Source organism: Chrysochloris asiatica, unplaced genomic scaffold (assembly GCF_000296735.1).
Source record: "Chrysochloris asiatica unplaced genomic scaffold, ChrAsi1.0 scaffold00009, whole genome shotgun sequence".
In the NCBI taxonomy this organism is placed as follows: domain Eukaryota; kingdom Metazoa; phylum Chordata; class Mammalia; order Afrosoricida; family Chrysochloridae; genus Chrysochloris; species Chrysochloris asiatica.
In genome coordinates this window covers 16,354,249-16,377,620 of record NW_006408527.1, presented here as the reverse complement: position 1 = coordinate 16,377,620, position 23,372 = coordinate 16,354,249, and the positions used below count along the sequence as shown (strand labels likewise).

The 23,372-nt window shown below is 43.6% G+C and overlaps 1 protein-coding gene across 1 annotated transcript in view; it reads right to left on the bottom strand.

Moving 5' to 3' along the window:
• The window catches only part of PM20D1 (peptidase M20 domain containing 1), a 32,344-nt gene extending 9,994 nt beyond the window's left edge, over positions 1 to 22,350 (bottom strand). Inside the window, exons 1-10 of the mRNA XM_006834074.1 lie at positions 22,182 to 22,350; positions 20,216 to 20,302; positions 16,875 to 17,107; positions 16,265 to 16,351; positions 15,615 to 15,748; positions 15,262 to 15,381; positions 14,143 to 14,218; positions 13,648 to 13,709; positions 13,317 to 13,395; positions 8,805 to 8,876 (exon numbers count right to left, since the gene is read on the bottom strand). Coding sequence (XP_006834137.1) covers positions 8,805 to 8,876; positions 13,317 to 13,395; positions 13,648 to 13,709; positions 14,143 to 14,218; positions 15,262 to 15,381; positions 15,615 to 15,748; positions 16,265 to 16,351; positions 16,875 to 17,107; positions 20,216 to 20,302; positions 22,182 to 22,350 — 1,119 coding nt within the window. The remainder of the gene's footprint in view (positions 1 to 8,804; positions 8,877 to 13,316; positions 13,396 to 13,647; positions 13,710 to 14,142; positions 14,219 to 15,261; positions 15,382 to 15,614; positions 15,749 to 16,264; positions 16,352 to 16,874; positions 17,108 to 20,215; positions 20,303 to 22,181) is intronic.
• Between the last annotated feature and the right edge of the window lie 1,022 nt (positions 22,351 to 23,372).

Here is a 23,372-nt window from a genome sequence, read left to right as displayed (position 1 = left end):
GATCCATGTGGGGATGGACCAGGAGGCTGGTTTAGGGTGACCCCAAAACCTAACCAGGGATTAATCCCAACACATTTGAACAGTAGTTGCATCAATGTTGACTGCCCAGGAAGTAGGATATCCCAGGGCTGGGATTACCTGAATGGGGGCATTACATCTGCAGCATCCCTCTCGGGTCTGTCTCCTAGACATGTTTCTATCTCTGGTTTAACCATTTGCTGTTGAGTTCACTCTGACTCATGGTGACCCCATGTTGGAAGTAGATCTCCAAGCTTTTCATCTGAAGTATCTCTGGGTGGACTCAAAACTACAGACTTTGAGTCAGCAGCTGAGTGCATTAACCATTTACACTACCCACAGCCTCCAACTTTGGGCTTAGGAACTACCATTTGAGCCAAGCCAAATTTCCTGCGTTGGATAGGTGAAGTCCTATCAATATGAACAGTTCTCTCCAAAAGTCTTCCTCTTAAAAGTTTCAGCAGCCTGAGGTGGGAGACTCAATTACTGGCAGGACTCTGGAGAGCAGCCCACTTTTCAAGAGCAGACATGGTCAGCCCCATCTTTGAGCAGGGCACACTGTTTATTTCCTGTAAAATGCTGTTGTTGTTAAGTGTTACTGAGTTCATTCCAACTCTAGTGACCCTGTACAGGGTTTCTGAGGAGCAACTAGTGGGTTTGAATTGCTGACCTTGGTTAGTACTCAAGTGCTTATCCTACAGTGTCACACCATGACTAGTTGTTAGGTTATTGTTAAGTGCTGTCGAGTCAGTTCTGACTCATAGTTACCCTATGCACAACTGAATGAAACACTGCCCCATCTTGTGCCAGCCTCACAATTGTTGTTACATTTGAACCCATTACCATGGCTAGTAGAACTTTCTGAATCCTCCACTGCCTTGGCCAAAATACCATGAAGTGACAGTATTTAGTAGCTATATGATGGGGATTGGAGAAGAATATTAAAAGTAGCATGGACTGCCAGAAGAACAAACAAATCTGTGTTGGAGGAAGTACAGTCAGAATGCTCCTCAGAAGCCAGGATGGCCAGACTTCATCTCTCATACTTTGGACATATTTTCAGGAGGGACCAATCCCTGGAGAAGGACATCATGCTTGGTAAAGTGGAGGGTCAGAGAAAAAGAGGAAGACCCCCACCCAACAAGATGGATTGGCACAGTAGCAGCAGCAATGGGCAGAAGTGTAACAATTGTGAGGATGGTGCAGGACCAAGCATTGCTCCGTTCTGTTGTGCATAGGGTCATTATGAATCAGAAATGAATCAGCAGCTAACAAGAATGACATACAACGGGAAGTGACCCTTATTTACTATGGCAATTACTGGACCAGTTAGAACAAATTTGAAGCCCTGATGCCAACTCATTTATTAGAATTCATTTTCTCTCTAGTATGTCTGACCCAAATATTCAAATACAAATATTAATGTATTGTTGTTGTTGTTAAGTGTCAATGAGTCAGTTCTGGATTTCCAAGTTCTAGGGTTTCCAAAAAGCAGCTGATAAGCTTGAACTGCTGACCTTATGGCTCAAACCAGTGCTGCAGTCCAGCACATTAACCTGAAGTGCCATAGCCTTGGTATATTCTGGATACATTAAGTGGTTCTTGAAGTCATCTCCTATCAAGTGGGTTGAGACTGTGCATGCTACCCACTGCTCCCAATTACTTGGAGAGTCCTAGGAGGCCCCAGAAATCAACTGAGCACACAGATTGGACCTCTACAGTGGAGAAGCCACGAGAGTCCAGATATCCCATTAGCTGTTAGGCCAGACTCTGACTTAAGGAAGTGAGTAAGTCGACTTCATTTCTGTATTTTTAGTGCCAAGCAAATGAAAGGCATGCAATAAACACTGGATCATGAAATCTGAAAGAGGTAAACTAATAAAAACAATAATGGGAGTTGCTCATTAAGTCACTTGCCCAGGGTTACTCAGTATGTTTCACTGCGCTGGGTCTCACAGGGTCTGCCTGACCTCACAAGCTCTGTGGGTTACTGCTTCCTAAGTACGTACAGGTTGAGCTGGGATGGGCTAGAGGCAGAATGTAGGCAGGATTGATCTAAGATAGATTTCTAGTGGCATGAACGTTGAGCCAGAGTTTGAAGGGAACTTATGGAGAAGAGGCAAGAGACAATCCTGTGCATGAGTACATGTCTGGGAGAGCTACTTAGAGCACTATGACCTCGGGCAAGTGCTTCAGCCTCTCTATGCTGTAGCTTGCTCATCTGTTCACATGTGGACTACAATAACACCTGCTTTAGGAGACTGTTAATAGCATTACTTGAGTTCATAATATATTTAATGTGCTTAGACCAGTGTCTGGCACCCCGAGTAAGCACTCAATAAACACTAGATGATAGGACAATAATCAGAGACACAAGGCTGGGACTAGGACTAGGACTAGGAGGAGGGACGTGTCAAAGGGAGGAGGGGCATCAACGCTTACTTTAGAGCACACTGGTCTCCTCCAGTCCTTATAGCACATTCTCATAACTTAGCAATTAACTCATTAAATAAACCATGGCGCTGCCTTCTAATTTTATGTGTAGATAGATATACTTCCTCTCAAATGAATGGTACATTTGTTGAAGGCAAGGACAATGAATACTTAAAAATTGTCAAGGTCTTAGAATTCCAACTTTGACCCTGCTGTGGGGTTCCTTACAAAAACATCTTGTCGTTGTCAGGTGCCATCGAGTCGGAACCGACTCATAGCGACCCCATGCACAACAGAACGAAACAATGTCCGATCCTGGGCCAACCTCACTACCGCCGCCACACTTGACGCCATCAGTGATGTCACCTGGCTGATCCATCTCTTTGGGGGTCTTCCTCTTTTTCTCTGACCCTCCACCTTACCCAGCATGACATCCTTCTCCAGCGACTGTTCTCTCCGGACAATGTGTCCAAAGTATGAGAGACGAAGCCTAGCCATCTTGGCCTCCAAGGAGCACTCTGGTTGCACTTCTTCCAAAACAGATCTATTGGTTCTTTTGGCAGTCCATGGCACTTTCAGTATTCTCCTCCAACACCACAACTCAAAGGCATCAATTCTTCTACGATCTTCCTTATTCACTGTCCAGCTTTTGCATCCGTATGAGATTATTGAAAACACCATGGCTTGGGTCAGGCGCACCTTAGTCCTCAAGCTGACATCTCTGCTCTTCAATACTTAAAAAATGTTCTTGTGTAGCAGATTTGCCCAACGCAATATGTCATCTGATCTCTTGACTGTTGCTTCCGCAAGTGTTGATAGTTGATCCAAGAAGAATGAAGTCCTTGACGACTTCAATCTCTTCTCCATTGACAAAAACATCTTAGCAGACTGTTATCCAACTTCTGCTTGAACACGTCCAGGGGCAGGAAGCTCACCATCACATGTCACATGCCATTCTGTTTGTTGGACAGAGGTTTGATCTAACCTCTGACACTCCTCTTTATTGTTTGATACTATGTATACGCCATTCCCACTCAGCAGAGTCTCACCTGTGTGGGAATTAGAGCACACCTTGCATAGTTCCCTGCTTTGAGCTGGTGCTCCTGCTGCCTAGACGCTGTTCCCAGGGTCTTTACAGGCTGCCTCCTTCTCAGGTCTCTGTAAACCTCTCCTTAAGAGAAAACTTCACTGATCCTTAGACTACTGTAGCTTGCTGCTTTCACTCCTACCCTATGGTCACTCTGTGAGACATCATCCTGTTATTTTCCTAGTGCTGCTGCAACTTAAGGGGAGCACAGCGGCTCTGTAGGCTAAGCACTAGACTGTGAACCACAGGATTGGTGGTTCGAGTCTCTCCATGGGAGAAAGATGAGGCTTTCTGCTCCCGCTAAGATTTACAGCCTTGGAAACACTAAATGATGTCAGGATCATTAAGAGTCAGAACCAACTCAACAGCACATAACAACTGTTAACTTGAAAAATCAACTTGTTTATTTATCTGATTACTTCCTATTGCTGTCTGTTTTGCACAAGAATGTAAGTTCCCTATCTGGCTCACCCTTATTCCAAGTGAAGGACTAGCTCACCCTTGTTAGTTGCCATCAAGTTGGTTCCAACTCAAGATGATCTGGTATATAACTGAACAGAAACTGCCTTCCTTCCTTACAATCATTGGTGTGTTTGAGCTCATGTTGTTGTGTTGTTAAGTGCTGTTGAGTCGGGTTTCGACCCATAGTGACCCTGTATCGGGTTTCCACCCTCCACCCAACAACAGTACAGATAAATGCTATGTTAGGCTATAAAGCAAGTCTTCATAAATTTTAAGAAAAGATTGAAATCATACAAAGTATTTACTCTGACTACAGTGGAGTGAAGCTAGAAACCAATAACAAACAAACAAACATATGGAAATGAAACAACTAAACTACCAATAGGTCAAGGAAGAAATCAGAAGAGAACGCCTAAATTTCCTTGAGTCAATGAAAATGAAAGCACAGCATGTCACAATGCATGGGATGGAGTAAGGGCTGTACTCAGAGGGAAACTTACAGCAATATCTGACTACATGAAAAAAGGAGAAAGAAAAAGGGAGAAAGATCTCAACTCAACAGTCTAACTTGGCAATTCCAGAGAAGAACAAACAAAGCCATAACCTACCAGAGGAAAGGAAATAACAAAGATCAGAGCAGAAATAAAATGGAAAGAAAAAAAAACCCAAAACAACCAACAGACTATAGAATCAATAAAACCAGCAGTTGTTTTTTTGAAAAGATCAATGAAATTGACAAACCTTTAGCTAGACAGACAAATAAGACGCTAGAAAAGATGCAAATAACCAAAATTAAAAATGAACTGATCCAATAGAAATAAAAAGAATTAAGAATAGAACCAATGTTTCTTTCTATTTGGCAGCTAACTAAATTTCAGAAGACTCTAGCTCCTCAAATATAGGTGTGCTTGGAGATCTATCTATGTCTGGAACATGGGGAGATGAGTTAAAGGTAGAAGAAGAGGACTCTGGGAGTTGCCAGTGTTTCTGTCAGGCTCTGCTCAGGGCTTTCAACACTGGGCCCTCAGACCATCAGGGAGTGCCCCTGATACATGGACCTGGTGCATAAGGAAGAGGAGTTCCCTAGATGAATGGGTCCTGTGAGCTTTCTGAGTGATGGAGGCTTTCCATTCCTCACTGGGGCAGGGGGCAGGATGGGCTAGGGACTCCAGGGATTTCATCAGCTGGACCAAAAAGGAAGGCTGCTGTGGTAGAGCAATGGAGCAGAGGGATGAGTGCCAGAACCTGGGGGAGATGAAAGTCCCAGCTGGGTGGAAAACAGCCTTGGATAGGGAACAAAATTGGAATGAGGCTGGAAAAAAAACTGGTGGAAAGAAACTCAATGAGGGGAATTGAGTGATTTGCTGGCCCATGGAGAAGACAAAGGTTGGCACCTGATAAAAAGCAGTCAAGTCTGGGCTCACACCTGCCCCAGCTCTCCAGAAGGCCTGTCCCCACTCTGGACTGATGGGTGTGCCTCCCTCCCCATGTAAGGACAAATGAAACCATCTGTGGGAAAGAGCATAGGGAGAAAGGACCTCAGAAATCCAAGTGTCTGACTCTTCAACTACCTGTACCAGAGACTCAAGAAACATCTCTTGCCTGAACCCTGCTTATTTCTGGAATGTAGTATTCATCTGATCATTGTTGGGTTGCATGTCTTTGATCACTTTTTGAAGGAGAAGATTTATGTTTTGAGTTCATTTTAGCTCAACCTGATACTTCTTTATTAAGCCGTCATTCCCTATGCATACCCAGTAAGCTGTGTAACTTCTATTGGCCCTTTAGATCTCAGCTCCAACAACAATTCCTCGGCTGCTTTGCCTGACTGGCAGACAAGGTCTGGTTCCTTGTTATATTCTCAAATAGCACTAGTTTCTATGCATCACAGCACTTGGCACAGTCTGTAATTATACATTCATTTTTGTCATTTAAAAACTGATGTTCATAGCAGATCATTGCAAGGCTCTGTCTTCAACCCTCTCCTAACTTTGCATATCTTTCTTATGGGATTTTAGTGACTCAGAGTCCTGGTGTGGCACTGTAGGGTAAGCACTGGACTGCTAACTGAAAGGATGGTGGTTCAAACTCACTGGTTCGTTGATCCTTGGAAACCCTATACAGGGTTGCTTGATGGCACTTAACAATAGCAACAATTAACAATAACACAGTTGTAATTAGGATCCCTGGTGGAACTGTGGGTTAGACATTGGGCTGTTAACCACAAAGTTGGTGGTTCAAATCCACCAGCCACTCCTTGGGAGAAAGAGGAGGTTATCTGCTTTCATAAAGATGTATAGGCTTGGAAACCCTAAACAAGGTCCCTCTGAGCTAGAATCGACTCCATGGCTTTTGGGGTTTTAGAGTTCCAATTAAGGATCCCTACAGATGAAGATCAAAGAGCACAGCCTTCGGTATGGATTGCATCTCAATGTAAACAAAACAAAAATCCTCACCACTGGACCAATAAACAACAATGTTATCAACGGAGGAAAGATTGAAGTTGTCAAGGACTTCATTCTTCTTGGATCAACCATCAACACTGATGGAAGCAGCATTACATTAGGCAAATGTGCTGTACAAGACCTTTTTAAAGTGTTGAGGATTTTTGTCGGTACCAATTCAATGGCACCTAACAACAACAAATGGTACAATGGTTAAGCATTCATCTGCTAATGGAAAGATTGGTGGTTCAAGCCCTCTAGCCTCTCTTTGGAAGAAGAATGTGGCAGTCTATTTCTATAGATTACATCCTTGGAAACCATATGAGACAGTTATACTCTGTCCTATAAGGTCAATATGAGACAGAACCAAATTAACAGTAATGAGTAGAGTCTCAATTATGATAATTACACCTCAACCTGTACCTCTAGTTCATGTCTCTCTCCACACCTGGGGCATTTATAACCGACTATTAGGGAGTCCTGGTATAGCACTGTAGGATAAGCACTGGATTGCTAAATGCAAGGTTGGTGATTCAAACCCATCAGTTGCTCCTTGGAAACCCTGTACAGGGCTGCTATGAGTCAGAACCATCTCAAAGGCACTTAACAACATTAATGTATTAGGAACCTGGAGGTGCAATAGTTAATTACTCAGCTACTAACCAAAAAGTTGGCAGTTCGAACCATGCACTGGGAGAAAGACCTGGTAATCTGATCCCATAGCTATTGTTGTTGTTGTTATTGTTGTTAGGTGCCATAGAGTCGGTACCGACACATAGCGACCTTATGCACAGCAGAACAAAACACTGCCTGGTCCTGGGCCAACCTTACTACTGTTGCCACACTTGAGTCCATCAATGCTGCGACTTGGCCAATCCATCTCATTGGGGGTCTTCCTTTTTTTCTCTGACCCTACAACTTACCTAACATGATATCCTTCTCCAGTGACTGGTCCCTCCTGACAATATGTCCAAAGTATGAGAGACGAAGTTTGGCCATTTTGACCTCCTATTATAGCCTAGAAAACCCCATGGGGAAGTTCTATTTCGTCACATGGGGTCTCAGTGGGTCAGAAACTGACTCAACAGCACATAACAACATTAATATATTACAGACTTTTCAAGCTTTAAAACTCTCTTTAAATAACTCTTCTACCCATATTCCTAGACTTAATCAACAGTGTCTACAGCTGGTTAACTACCTAGGTTAAAAATCTTGGAGCTATTCTCCCTTTCTTTCATCCATTTATCCACCATATCTTGTTGACCCCATCTCTCTCACCTCAGTCGGTGCTGTCTTCCCCACCCCACTGCTATGACCTCAGTTCCGACCTCCATGCCCACTGCCTGCAATGTTGTAACAGCATCCTGTCTTTTCCTGCTCCAGCACTTCCTCTGCATTGTTATTAGCATTTTCTCCTTAGAAGCAAATCTAAGCATATTATTCTCCTACTTGAAGACCTTTAACAGCTTTTCTTATCCACAGATTAGAGCCCAACCTCTTCAGTACAGCATAGAGTCTTGTTTCCCCACCTACAATTCCGTTTTCATCTCCCATCACTTCTCAATTGATTATACTTTTTAGCTGCAATGAATGTCTTATTTCTAGCAAACTCCTATCTGTCCTTTAAGTGTCTGCTCAAATTTCTAGTGCTTAGAAAAAAGTCCCTTCTTTGCAGTAGCCCTATGGTAATTGATGCATCCCTAATTGTTATAATCACAGATGGTACTGTAGCCAAAATTACAGACTCTGGAGCTGAACTGCTAGATGTGTTATGTTGGACATTCTACTTAGCTGCTTTGTTGCTTTGTGCGTCAGTTTCCTTAACTGTTAAATGAAGGTAACATAGTTCCTACCTCATAGGGTAGCTGTGAGAACTAAATAAGCATATTAGAACAGTGGCAAATACATAGTAACCCCATTATTTAAGTGTTTGCTACTTGTTATTTTTAAATACCATGGAGTAGGTTCCCATTCATAGTGACCCTGCACAGGGTTTCTGAGGCTGCAAATTTTTATGGGCACAGAAAGCCTCATCTTTCTCCCGCAGAACAGCTGGTAGTTTCAAACTACTGACCTTGAGGTTAGCAGTCTGATTCATAACCACTTCGCTACCAGAGCTCCTTGTGTTTGCTACTAGAGCTATCATTTATTAGTTTTCATCTCCCACTCTCAGGCTCCAAGTTCTCCAAGCCAGAGTTCTCCTATCCTAGCTAAATACCTGGTACATAGGAAGCCTCTGAAAAATGTTGATTGAGCAAGTAGAAATGGGGCTAGCTCTGGGATTGCATGTAAACCTCGGTCCTGAGAGTCACACTTCCCTAATACTGAACCAGTTGTCTGAAACATATGGTACATACCTCCTGGACTGTCTGTGCTGGGTGAATCCGGAAGTTGATTGTGGCCTGAGCCACTGGTGGGATGACATTCACCTAGAGAGATAACCACAAATTTGGATCTGAGCCAAACTCAAGTCTCCCGTATCAGATCTCTGCCCAGGAAAAGCCGACCACTCCCAGCAGGGGCAGAAGAATTGGGTGAAGACCTATAGACAAGTCAGTTCTCCATTCAACAGTTCATACACATTTTGTTTCATCTCATTGATTGCAATCCCCACAATGTAACATCACGTATACCACTTCCTCCCTGTGTTTCCTGTTTCCATTTCTCCTTCTTTCCCAACACTTCTGAACTTTGTCCTTGGGTAAATGCTGCCCTTTTGATCTCCAGTAGATGATTATTCTAAGGAGTGCCTACTCCCTAGTGTTACTGTTCACCTTACAGATTTGTCAGCCTATTGTCTGGCTGAAAATTGAGTCACAGGAGTGAGTTAATTCCAGACCTGAATGGTGATGAGGTCCATCATTTTGGGGGTTACACCAATTTCATCTGAACAGTAAGCCTGGTCTTATTTATGATTTTGTGTTTTGTTCCACATTTTCTCCCACTGAGATCCCTTTCAGTGGTAGTTTGGCACCACCTAGTTCTTCTGATCTCAGGGTGATAGTGACTGAGGTTTCTGTGGCCCATTAGTCCTTTGAACTAATTGCTTGCATTTGTGATTTTCTTTGTTCTTCTTTGCTTTGGACAGAGGAAGACCAATAGTTGCACCTTAGATGGCCACTCACAAGCTTTTAAGATCCCAGTTGCTATGCACCAGAGTACAATGTAGAACATTGTCTTGTGGACTATGTTATGACAATTGACCTTGGTATCCCCCGAGACTAGGGTCCTGAACCCCCAGATCCAGTGACTCATTTTCTCAAGGTGTTTGGTTATGGCTAAGAAGTTTACATAATGTTGCCCCCAACTATGTATCTTTCTTTGAATTGGTATGGTACAAAAAAACCACTAGATTAGGAATAAGTGAACTATGTAATTTTGAATAATTACTTTCATTGAGTTTGTTTTCTCAACTATCATATGAGGACAATATACTCATTCTGCTGTAATCAAGCTGATTCCAATTCATAGGGCTGTTTTTCCCCTATTGCTGCCTGGTCAATTCCAATGCAAGGCAATCCCATGTGTATCAGCATAGAACTGTACTCTATAGGGATTTCAATGGTTGTGCTATTTTGGAAGTAAGTTACTAGCGCTTTCTTCTGAGGTACCTCTGGGTAAATTTGATCCACCATCCTTTCAGTTAGTAGCTGAGCAAATTAACCACTTGTGTCATCCAGAGACCTCATAGAGTTATTGGTAGTGTCCTGTGGAGTCGGTTCTGATTCATAGCGACCCTGCATAGGATTTCTGAGGCTGTAAATTTGTACAGGAGCAGAAAGCCTCATCTTTCTCCCGTGGAACAGCTGGTAGTTTCGAACTGCTGACTTTGAGGTTAGCAGCCCAACTCGTAAATGAAGCAACAAAGGTTAAAAGTATGTATTCAGGGAAGGTAGAAGCCCTATTCAAATATATGGACACAGTGCAGTTATTTGGTGACTACTATAGATAGCAGGGAGTTCTGGTGTGGTGCTGTGGGTTAATGCGCCAGACTGCAAAGCCATCTGAACTGCAAGGTCAGTGGTTCAAGCTCACCAGCTGCTCCTCGGATATCCTATACAGTGTCGCTATGGGTTGGAATTGACTCGACGGCACTTGACAACAACAAAATAGATAGCAGATGAGCTTCCAGATGAACACAGACTAGGAAGAAGGAAAGACAAAACTACTTCTGAACATTTAATCACTGAAAACCTTATGAATAGCAGAGAAACACTGTCAGATACAGTGCCAGAAAGTGAGCCCCTCAGGTTGGAAGGCACTCAAAATGCGAGTGGGGAAGAGCTGCCTCCTTAAAGTAGAGTTGACCATGATGAAGCTAGTGCAGTAAAGCCCAGAAAGATGTTTACCTGTGCTTTATTGACTATGCAAAAGTCTTCGATTGTGTGGATCATGACAAGCTATAGACAACATTGCAAAGTTTGAGTATTCCGGAACACTTAATTGTGCTCATGAGGAACCTATACATAGATCAAGAGGCAGTTGTTCGAACAGAACATGGGAACACTGAATGGTTTAAAATTAAGAAAGGTGTGCAACAGGGTTGTATTCTTTCACCGAATTTATTCAACCTATATGCTGAGCAAATAATCCGGGAATCTGAGTAATATGAAGAAACATGTGGCAACAGGAAGACTCATTAACACTGTGCAATATGCAGATGATACAACCTTGCTTACTGAAAATGAAGAGGACTTAAAATACTTACCAATGAATATCAAAAACCATAGCCTTCTGTATGGATTGCATCTCAATGTAAAGAAAACAAAAATCCTCACCACTGGACCAATAAACAACATTCTTATCAATGGAGAAAAGATTGAAGTTGTCAAAGACTTCATTTTTCTTGGATCAACTATCAACACTCACAGAAGCAGCAGCCAAGAAATCAAACGATGTATTGCATTAGGCAAATCTGCTTCACAAGACCTTTTTAAAGTGTTGAAGAGCAAAGATGTCAGCTTGAGGACTAAGGTACGCCTGACCCAAGGCATGGTATTTTCAATAATCTCATATGCATGTGAAAGCTGGACAGTGAATAGGGAAGATAGTAGAAGAATTGATACATTTGAGTTATGGTATTGGAGGAGAATATTGAAAGTGCCATGGGCTGCCAGAGTGCTCCTTGAAGGCCAGGATGGCCAGACTTCATCTCTCATATTTCGGTCATATTGTCAGGAAGGGCCAATCACTGGAGAGGGATATCATGTTTGGTAAGGTGGCAGGTTAGAGAAAAAGAGGAATACCCCAGTGAGATGGACTGGCAAAGTGGCAGCATCAATGGGCTTAAGCGTGGCAACAATTGTGAGGTTGGCCCAGGACTGGGTAGTGTTTTGTTCTGTTGTGCATAGGGTCACTATGAGTCAGTACCGACTTGATGGCACCTAACAACAACAACATAGGTAGCAGGTGAAGACAGATCAAGTTCCACTAACACACTAGATACTAGTGGGTTATGTCAGGAATGAATTCCTAGGCACCATTCAATTATACCCAATTACCAGAGCTTTGCTAGGTCACAGTGTAGTTTATGTGCATGGTGCTCTCTGAAGTTGTGCTTGTTGTTGTTGTTGTTAAGTGCCATCGAATTGGTTCCAACTCCTAGCGACCCTGTGTAGGGTTTCCTAGGAGCAGCTGGTGGTTTTGAACTGCTGGAGTTATGCTAGTGGTACTGATAGTAATAGGGACAGTCTAACACCCTTCAGGAGTCTTGATGTAGTGCAGTGGGTTAATGTACTGGACGGCAAAGTTGGTTTGATCTGCAGGATTGGCAGTTCAAGCTCACCAGCTGCTCCTCAGAAACCCTCTACAGGGTTAGCCAATCTTATGGTTAGCAGTTGCAATGTACAAGGTCATTGTGAATCAGAACCAACCTGATGGCACTTAACAGCAACAGTGTCCTTCAAGATTTTGGAAAAATTTATTACCAGACTAACTAGTATGTTGGTGACTTGGACCTTTTAACAGAGTTGTTATTTAGTGGCCAATCCGACTGGAAGTGGGCCAATTTGCTGAATGTGATTTGTGGGACAAAAATTTATCAAAGTATTAATCCATTCAAAACTTAATTCTACAAAGTAAACCTCATATGAAGTCTACAGCAATTTATGTTCGCAAAAGCCACCCAATATATTTTAGGAAATGATAATGGGCTGTATGTATCACAAAAGAACCCTGGTGGTGCAGTGATTAAGCACTTGACTGCTGAATGAAAGGTTGGTAGTTCAATTCCACCAGCTGTTTTGCAAGAGAAGGATGTGGCAGCCTGATCTGTAAAGATTTACAACATCAGAAAGCCTATGGGGGCAATTCCACTGTGTCTTCTAGGGTCACTATCAATTGAAATCATTACAGATTTTATAAACAGTGAGCTTTCTTCTTGCGACTGAGTTAACACCAGTTATATCAGGGGAAGGTGCATTAATCACTCACTAAACCTGTTAGGAGGACAAATCTCTCAAAACACAGAGAGGAATAATAATAAAAGAAGACCCTTGGTGGTAGAAAGATTAGTCTCTATCAGCAAAATGCTTGGTAAATAGAAGACATATTGAATTACAGCCTAAGTATAGGTTTTAAGAATTAATCCCTAAATAGCCCCTCTTCACCCTGACCCAAAGAACTTGAGGAACCATTCAGTGGGACACCTCCCATTGAGATACACCAGTATAAAATTTGGCCAGCAAGTTTAGAAGCTAGAACTTAGACTAGAACCTTTGCATTTGAGACTTAGTCATCAGATGACACAGGACAATTCAATACTATCCTTTCTATTATTAATATATTTTAATCAGAGAAAGAAGGAGGAGGCAGAAGATAAGCCCAGAGATAGAGGGGTGGATGAGAAGGGAATAACTAGGCAATGTTACCTTGACTCCTGCATTGAACATGGTGAGTGCTTTGGTGGTTGTAACCATTGCATTGGTTATGTAATTTCTCTCCAACAACCTAAAGCAAAAGGATTCATGTTAGCCATTAGAAACAACTGTACAATAGAGAGAAAGAAGAGGATTGGAGGAGGATCACTCAATATCCTGAACCCTGGATGTCTTTATGACTAGGAGGGATGTCCTGTATATGAATTAGATGTAGTGTCTGGTGGTTGAGAGACAATCAGGCCCAGTTAAGATAAGAAGAGGGGACTAGGAATTAGGTAGGTTTGGGATAGGGAGTATATGGGAAAGAAAGATAGTACTTTACCTTTTTACAAGAGGCTGAAATAGCCACAGATTGTTCAAGATAATGTTAGCAGGGAAGGAAAACTGAAAGGGAAAGAACCAGGTCAACAGAATTCCAGAGGGGTCACTCACCTCTCTCTGTCTGCCTTGGGGGTCTTCAGCAGCCAGGAGTGCAGCTGTGTTTAGCTAGCACAGTCTCTACCAGAGGGTAAAGGATGAGGAACCACTTCCCACCTAGCTAGGCTTATCCAACTGTTTAGAGCAATTGTTCTGCAACTTTAAGGATAGGTGGGAGATAGCTCCCAAAGAGTGCCTGGTGTGTTAGACCTTAAACTCTTGGATAAGCATCAACATCATAAGCAAACAAGCCAGATCCCTCTTCTTGACTCAGCTACTGGCTGGGAATCGGTGGGAACAGGCAGAGTAGAGCCTGTCTATTATTTGGAAGGTTCGTTTTCTGTTACTCTTTCTTCCTCTTCCATGGCTGACCAGGAGTGTGTGATATTCTATTCCATACCTCATTTGCCAGAAGTTCCAATGTTGTCTTCAGTGGCCCATCGCCAAACATGTTAGGCAATGATGCCTGCTCTAGTCTGAAAGAGAAATGGTGCTCTCAAGACGCACTCAACCCCAGCTAAAGATGAGCAGCCCAAAGAAAAGAAGAAAGGAGATGAGAGGAAGTTTTGATAAGACTAACTAGGAGGTCTCCACCAAAGCAACCATTCTGAAGGTCTTGAAGCACCAGCAGGACCACCTGTACTCTACCAGCAGGGGCTTCCTTTGTCCTCCAAATGTGAGTTAGGACAACCCTGTGTCCTCCTCCTCCAGCTTCCTTGGCATCATCTTTTATAGCAAGCAGTCCCACACTCCTCCAGTGACAGTGAGTTCCTGTATCTGTTTTGTTCACTAGCATACGTCTCTCATCTAGCAAAGAGCCTTGAATATGAAGGTGGGTGGTGTGCCATGGAATCAGTTTCAACTCATAGAGACCCTGTATATGGTTTCTGAGGCTGTAAATCTTTACGGGAGCAGAAGGCCTTATCTCTCTCCCGAGAACGGCTGTTAGTTTCCAACTGCTGGCCTTGCAGTTAGCAGCCCAACTCATAACTCACTACACTACCAGACCTCTTTTTGGAATATGGTAAATGCTGTCAATTATTCGTTGAATGTATGTAGCTCTCCTTTCCACTTTGTGATAAGGAAACAGAACTAGAGGCCAGCTCTGCTGTTCCTGACCTGTAGTTCTCACCCATAGCCAGCAGCCCATATTTACCATTGTCTTCTTCCAGGACAGTGGAAGATTCAAACAGTTCTAGTCCTGGTGTGGCATTATAGAATAAGCACTGGACTGCTAATCACAAAATCAGACGTTCGAACCTACCAGCTTCTCTTAGAAACAGGTCGTTCTGAGTTGGAACTGACTCGACGACACTTAACAACTAGTCATTGCCATTGTCAATTCTCTTTGTCTGGACTCTGGATTACTCCAGCTACCATATGGATATACTAAGAGATCCTCTTCTGACCACTAGAACTTCCCTGATTGCTGGTGTCTTTGTCCTGCCTGTGGCCCCCACTATGGCAGGAAACTTAGCTACTCAAACCCAAAGTGGGAAAGTGCCCAGGAGTCTCTTACCGACTGACAGCTGCTGCAAGGATGCCAATGCTCGTCTCCTTTGGAGGAGCTGAAGAGTGGCCTGGAGTCATGTTTACTTGAAGCATGAGGTCTATGGCACCTTTCTCTGAGACGGCAATCCTGTGGGAGACAGCCCTCCTGACTTCCTCCCAGAGGCCCCCAGGGTGCTCTGGTGGGCAGGGAGGTCAGCTTCATGTGGCTGAAAGAAATTTACCCTAGAGGAAGACCAGAAAGGGGAGCCCAGAACTGGTCAAGGATTGGGGTGAAGGAGGTCTGAGTATTGTCTCAGCTATCAGGTTGGGGTAATTTCTCACCTGATGCAAGAACCCTTGCCTAGGTAAGGCATTACTTACTGGGCAAAAGGCTTCTTGATGTTGGGGATGAAACCATCCAAGATGAAACTACCCTCGTCCACGATGAAGGCTAGCTGGACACCCCTTGCCTGTAGCAGGGCTGAGATCTTCTGAGCCCCATTCCTCCCTGATACCTGCAGACATTGAACCCAGACCCAAAGTTCCTCTCAGCTTGACTTCCAGACTCTACCCATGGACTAGGGTCCTAGACAGTCCTGCCTCACCGAATCTTGGAATGCCACAGCTGGAAAGACCACATCTCCTCATTTCACAAGTGAAGAATCTGGGACCCAGAGGGTGAAGTGACTTGCCTGACTAAAGTAAGTGACGTTGGAGGAAATGCAGCATTTATCCTCCTGTTCAGTTATCTTTCCGTCACACCAACGTTTCTCGGGATGAAGTTGATGGACCACCTATCTCGGAATTCACCAAGGAGATTTGTTAAAAATTCAGATCTATTACACAGGGTCTGGGGATCTGCACCTGGGTCAAGGCCCTCAAGTCATTCTGGCACACAGACACACAGAGAAGTTTGTGCGCCACTACATCACACCGCGGAGACCCTTAAGCTGGGGAGCAAACTGGACTAGGATGAAGTACCTCCACCCTCACAAAGTTCCCAGAGATGGGACAGGATAAGGAGACACTACCTCCTCATCATGGCCTAGAGCAATGAAGAAAGGCCTTTGAGGGATGTAGTTCCGGATCAGCAGTAACTCCAAGGCCTGCAGGATTGCCTGGGTGACAGAAGCACAATAGAAAAGGAGAAAGAATGATTTTCTAGTAGAGACATTCAGCTACCTACAGCAGGGCTTGGGGGAGCTAGGATCAGAGAGTCCAACCTCTTTAAAGCAAACAAATTCAAATGGTTCCAGGGGACTGTATGAGGAGAAACAGAGCACTGCATATAACTTGTACCACCTGGAGAAAAGTATAAACTTTTGAACCACAAGGTTGGCAGTTCAAACTCATCAGTTACTCCTTGAAAACCGTATCCAGGCTCTCTATAAGTCAGAACCAAATCGACAGTACTTAACAACAGCATTAATGTCAAACCTGAAGGGGTCCCTGCAAATCATCTCCTTGAATCCCTATTGCACAGTTGAGAAACTGAGGCTCAGAAAAGGAAGGTCGCAAACTGACGGCTGGAGTCAAGGTTCTTTCTACTACAACCTCCTGCCTTCCAGTATGTCAGCTGAGGCACTCCACCCTGGGTTGATCTACAGGGCCCCAAGGCAGAGTGAAGGTATAGTTTCAGACCATCACAGAGTTCTTGTTGTCCAGTGTGCCCCGACCGTTGATGAAGCCATCACGCTCCAGCCCAGAGAACGGGGGCACCTCCCAGCCTTCGACAGGGGCAGGGACCACATCAAAGTGAGCCAACAGCATGTAGGGCTGCAAACTGGGGTCTGAGCCTTGAACAGTGAACAGGTGGCTGTATCCTCCAACGACCTCATGCTGGATAAAGCTGGTGCTGAACACTGTAGGAAAGGCTAGGGGTAAAGGGGTAAAAAGCATGGAGAGAAAGCCAGGTTTATGTTTCTTTTGATTTAGCTACCATTCGATGTTCTTCTGATCCCACTCCCCAGTCCCTCTCTCCCCACCCCCACCCCCCTTTTTTTTTTTTTTAACTTGCAGCCTCTTTTGGAAGCTCTGATTCCAGATCTCCTGGGCAACTTCTGAAATATTTCTCTTATATTTTAATGTACTCTTACTATCTAATAAGGAGCCCTGGTGGTGCTGTGGGTTAGGCATTAGGCTGCTAACCATAATGTCAGCAGTTCAAACTCATGAGCTGCTCCATGGGAGAAAGATGAAGCTGTTTGCTTCCGCAAAGGTTTACAGTCTCAGAAACCCTATATAGGGTCACTATGAGTTAGAATCGACTTGATGGCAAGTGGTAACTATGTGATAATATGCATATCAAGATTCCACCTCTGTTGTTGTTGTTAAGTGCCGTCCAGTCGGTTCCGACCCACAGCGGCTCTGTACAGTGTTTCCGAGGAACGGCTGGTGAGCATTAGGGCAGTCAATATGTGGCTTGGTCGTCTGACCTATTATCACAAATACAGAGTACAGAGCTTTGCAGACTTTGCTGTTGTTGCTAAGTGTCATCGAGTCTATTCTGACCCATAGCAACCCTGCACAGGATTTCTGAGGAGCAACTGATGAGTTTGAACTGCCAATCATGCAGTTCATACTGACTTTGCAGTCCAGAACATTAATCTACAGTGCCACACCAGGGATGTTAAATTTTGAATACAGTAGGCTCTGGGACTCCTGGTGTGGTGCTGTAAGATCAGCACTGAACTGTGAACCACAAGGATGGAGTTGCTCTGAGACAGGAAGGAGGTACGGGCAGCCCTCAGAATGTATGCACCAGCAGGACCGTGGACAGAATCTGCACTGTCTGGATGGAGGCAGGCCTTGCTGGGCCCTGGCCCCCACATTGGCAGGGACCACCTAGACCATCTGGGGGATGGGTGCTGTGGGGAAACTTCCAGGGTCAGAGGTCGGTCAGGCTGCAGGTGGGGCGGGAGCTGCAATGTTGCACTACCACTCCTGACACCCACACCGCAGTTTGAACCCAGCAGCGTCTTCTCAGAAACCTTATTCACGGTTGCTATGAGCTGGAACAGACTTGACGGCACTTAATAACAACAAAGTAGCTAACTTGCTGGGAATCAAACATGACATGCATATATGTTAATCAGATATTTTTTCAAGGTTCTTTTAAACAAAGTAACACTCTTACTACTTATCTTATATGGAGACAAAGAATAAATGTTGTTCCACCTAGCACAAGGTCACTCTTTTGTGCACAGGTGTAGATGTTCCCAGGGTTAATTCTTGGTCACAAGTAGGCCTTAACACAGGTGGCCTTAGATACATGGGAGAAGGAATCCACATAGTCCTTTATGGATACCTAAAGACATGTACTTTTTTCCCAATTAAAAATGTTTTCATTTTTATTATTATAATCAACCAAACATTATGCAACAGAATCCTATTTTTTCTTATTATTATCAATTTCTACATGTTTGGGAAAACCTAACAAATCTCAACTGACACTAAAAAACTGATAATAGGGGGACCATCCCAACATCTTATGTTAACATATTTATCAGGTTTTTCAGTCAGTAGGTATTAACCACTAAATATACTATTTGCAAAAATCCTAATAATATGTAATAAATAGCTCTGGGTCATATCATACCCTTATAACATTTGTATGTTTCTCTGTAAAATTTACCACTGAGTTATAGGGAGAATTAAAGAAAAAGCCATGAGACCTCCAGATCCCTACCTAACTTGTATACCAACAAATTACAACAGAAATAACAAGACATTTGACCTTTTTATTATTCAACAAAGCTCCATTGTTTTTTATTTAGCTTTCTGACTCTGTGCTTGTGCCTTCAACACTTCCACAATGATTTTCTACTCCTCAATAAGGAAGGAAAGCATGCTTGATCCTGTCACGGACACATTTAGCACACATGGAGCCATCACAGGCCCTGCTGACATGTTTCTTTATCTTGTACAACCTCATGAGAACTTTAGGTCTCACAGCATGGACCCCTCGAAGTTGGCCTGGGCACACACCACATGCAGATTTTGGTGCTTTACCAACCTTCTTGGCATGGAGATAAACAATTCTATTACCAGGGGTTTGGGACAGCCTAGTTATGTTAGAGGCTGTATTGTAGGACAGCCTGTGACGGTATGTCAAACGCTGAAGTATTTTGAATGCCTCTGCACAGCGTCCCCGGAAGAAGAAGCAAGAATGCTCTTTTAACTTATCAACCATGTCATCTAGTTTATTACCATTGTATATTTCCTATTTTTATCTCCTCCTGCTTAGTAAAGACTTCCAGCGGGGCCTCAGATTGATTACTGGGTATGAATGCCAGCTCTCCCCATCCCAGAATGTAAGAGAGACTACGTCTTGCCTCTAGGTCATCTTCTTCTATACCTGATGGCTTTGGAGAGGCTGATTTTAATTTGATTTAGGAATATGACTTCACTATTCTCTAATGAGATGGTGGGTGGGTGGGAACCGTTCCCTAAACCTTTTTTTACCTCATCACTGTACTCCATGGGTGTTGAGGGTAAGGGGAGAGGACTAATGCTATGGCTCCAAGTTGTTGACTGCCCAGAAACTTAGAAATGTGTATTGATGAATCTGGACTAGAGTCTGGGTAGGTGAAGTATGCATATGGAGGAGGAGATGGGGAGAGCAGGTGGCACAGCTCTGGAATCTTGTAAAGGTAGCAGGCCCTTGTACCTTTGTAATTATGTATTTATTGATGGACATATATATAGGGCAAAGATTGAGAGAGTTTGAACTCTGACCGAATAACTATGTGCCTTAATTCTTCAAAGGGGGGATCTATATACTCTACTCTGTCTCCATTCTGACACCTAGGTTCTTCCTTCTGTAACTCCCCTCTATACACAAAACTCAAAAAATGACCTGTGGGAATTAGGTTTGTTCTCTGGGCCAGTCACAAAATAAACTTCTTTATCATCTTGTAAGAGAACCATGTTTCCAGTGCTATACCTCCTGCCCTTTGTCCCTAGTTTGTGGTGGATCATACCTTTATAAATGTAGTCTCCAAACTCAGCCAGGGCTGTCGTATTGGACTCGTCGGCGCTGAAAGACACTGTTGGGATCTGGATGGCACCTATCAAAGCCAGATAGTCAGAGATGGAAGGTTTAAAATGATAACAGTCATTGGTTTTTCTATAGTACTCTACTGTGTTGTCTTATTACAGAGGACATAAAAGTCCTGAGTGGTAGACATTGTTGTCTTTCTTAATTTGAAGATGAGGAAACAAGTTTAGAGAAGTTAAATGAGCTTCTCAAGATTGCATAACAATAAGCAACAGCACTGATCTTCTAGGTTGACTTAGGCTAATATGATTGATTCTTAAAGAAGAATAATGCCCAGGATCTGGGGAAAATAGATTTGGATCCTGGCCCTGTGTGATTAGAGCAAAGATGAAATTTCTTCCTAAGGTTTCACTGTCTGACTCTGAAACCACCATTCCCTTTGCTGATTTCGACCTCCATCATTCTCAAGGAAACTGCTGTCCTTGGCTCTTCCATCATCCAGACTTTGTGTGTTGAGAATGGGCTTATTTCACATGTGCTGGCTCACCCAGAGTTCCACCGATCTTCTCAACTCAACTCTTTGGGAAGATGATGCCTGTGAAGGGTTGGATTTAGAAGCTCCCAAACAGGGACCTCTGTCCTAAGATAACACCTTCCTCCCTATTCACATGTTCAGTTCCCCAGTTGCCACTACTGGCTCACTTTTTTGAATCCAATTATTAAATGCAAATTTGAATCCAATTATTAAATGCAAATAACATTGGAATGAAAATCTCAGGAGTCATAAAAATATTTGCTTAGGTAGCCATCTATGAACACAGTGGGAACAAATTCACCTGGACAGCTTGACATTGAGGAAGAGTGACTTCAAGAGAAACTTAATTCTATAGTGAGTTTTGCTAAGATAAACTCTGTATCACAGCCCAACACATAGATGAGGAAGGTGACATTCAAAAGGATTAAATTAATTGCTTTAGAGGCAGACCCAAGATCTGATCTTAGAGTTGTAAACCACGTTCCTGTAAGCATGATCGCGTTTTTGCTTTCTTCCATGTGAAGAGGTTCTGGTGAGCTGCTGCCCATGCCTTTCAGTATTTATTGTGTGCTTTGGGAGAACCCAGCCTGCCTCTGAGACCTGTCATCTCATGATATGCAGTCCCAGGGCTTAGCTCTGGGTCCCTGCATCTGCTTGCATTTGTTTATATAGGCAGTTTCTCTTAATCCATTATTTAACCAGAGGGGGTGAAATGGAGTTTTGGAAGTATTCTGTTATCCTGCAGGCTCTATCTAGCACTCATCAGAAACTCTCCTCTTTTCTTCAGGTAAATGAAGTTTCCGAAGTGAATCAGTTTTTAGTCTTGTTTAGAGGTCTTAGCATAGCTGAAGATGGCACGGGACTGGGCAGTGTTTATTTTTGCTGAGCCCACTCCATGGCCCGTAACAACAATACTTTAGGGTCACCCCATTTTGCACTCTCCCACCTCTTCTTAGGGCTAGATGGAGCCCAGTGATGTTGTCACTCAGTGTGCACACTTTTGCTGTGGGGATCTGGGGACAGCCCATTAAGGTAAGACTACAATCATTCAGTTTTAAAATACCACAGAAATTCAACATATAGGAAAATTTACAAAGGTTAAAAGTGCCGTACAATACTCGAGACAAGTGAGTAGGAGGTAGGGTGGGCAACAACCACGTCAAGAGGGGCAAAATTGGAGCATTTCAAGCTAGACAGGACGCACCTGGAGTCCCCAGGTGCTAGGTTTGGGGGAGCGCGGTGTCCCTAACTAGGGCACCGGGCATTGGGACCGGGACTGGGGCTGACCTGGATGGGCTGCGGAACTCGATCTTGAGAGGTGGACCCTCTGCTGAGGGCGACAGGAGTCATGGGTTGAGCTGAAAGAGACATGTATCTATCTGAGTGTAGGTGGGTAAAGGGAACCCTGGTTCACCTTTCAGCGCCTCTTTCATCTCGACGCGCTCCTCTTCGCTGAAGTGAGAAGGGATTCGCAGCGATCCTTGAGGCTGCTTTCCGCTCAGGCCCTTCGATCTGGAGACGGTGGCGATACCTAGCAGCAGCACAACTACCAGGGCCAGCACATAAACGGATCGTCCGGCCATGCTTCCCTCGAGTCGCCTAAACCGACCTACAGCTGGAATTTGGACCTGAACACCTTTACGCCTACCCAGCGCCGTCATTGCTTTATTTCCCCTCAATCTACTGTAGACCCACCCTATCTCCAGAGAGGACCAATCATCGCTTGACGCCGGGATACGGGACAACCAATCAATTGGCGGGATAGCCTTGCCCCACTTCAGAAAGGCCTATTTAGGAGTGGGTTTTTTTTTTTCTCCCTCGGAGCCGGTCTCTGCGAATCATTGCTATATAACACAACAAACCTAATTAAAGTTCAGTTTCTTGAATATTTATTAATGCATCAAAATTCTCTTAATTTACAGCAATTTTTCTAAAAATTAAATGAATAAAATGAAACAAACGGAGATAATTACTTCTGAAGTTTAGACCTTGACTGCCATTTCCCCAGGTTCCTTGTGGACTCTCCTGCCCCCTGGTTGGATTTCATCTGAAATTGGAACAGTATTGTTCTGTTTGTAGATACTGCTTTGAAGCACCGGCTCAGAGGGTTTTGCTCTTGTTTTAGAATTTTACTGAAAATGTTTTGATATTAAGGCTAACATTGTATTTTTGCAACTTCAGTGAAACGCAGTGACTTAAAATTTTTTAGAAGAATTAATGTAAATTAAGAGAATTTCGATGTATTAATAAATATTCAAGAAACAAATTTCATAACTATTCAGAGTAGAGGTTCATTATTGGGGGAAAAAAATCTATTTTACAATACAGAAATATAAAATTTTAGCTCTACTTTTAGGAGTCCAGAGGTACCCCATTCTACAAGTAAGCCTTGGCCCCAAAATGCACTCAGCTGTCTCACTCAGTGGGAGAGGAAACCCACTGTGCTGTCTCTGCTGCTGCCATTGCTTCTCTTCATTTCTAGGGTTACAATTCCTTTTCTCTGTCTCCTGGGTCTAGGAGGCCCTTAGCACAGGGACCCCTGGTCTAAAGGATACACTCCACTCCCGCTCTTCTCTCTTGGTGTTAATGAGATCCTCTATTTTTT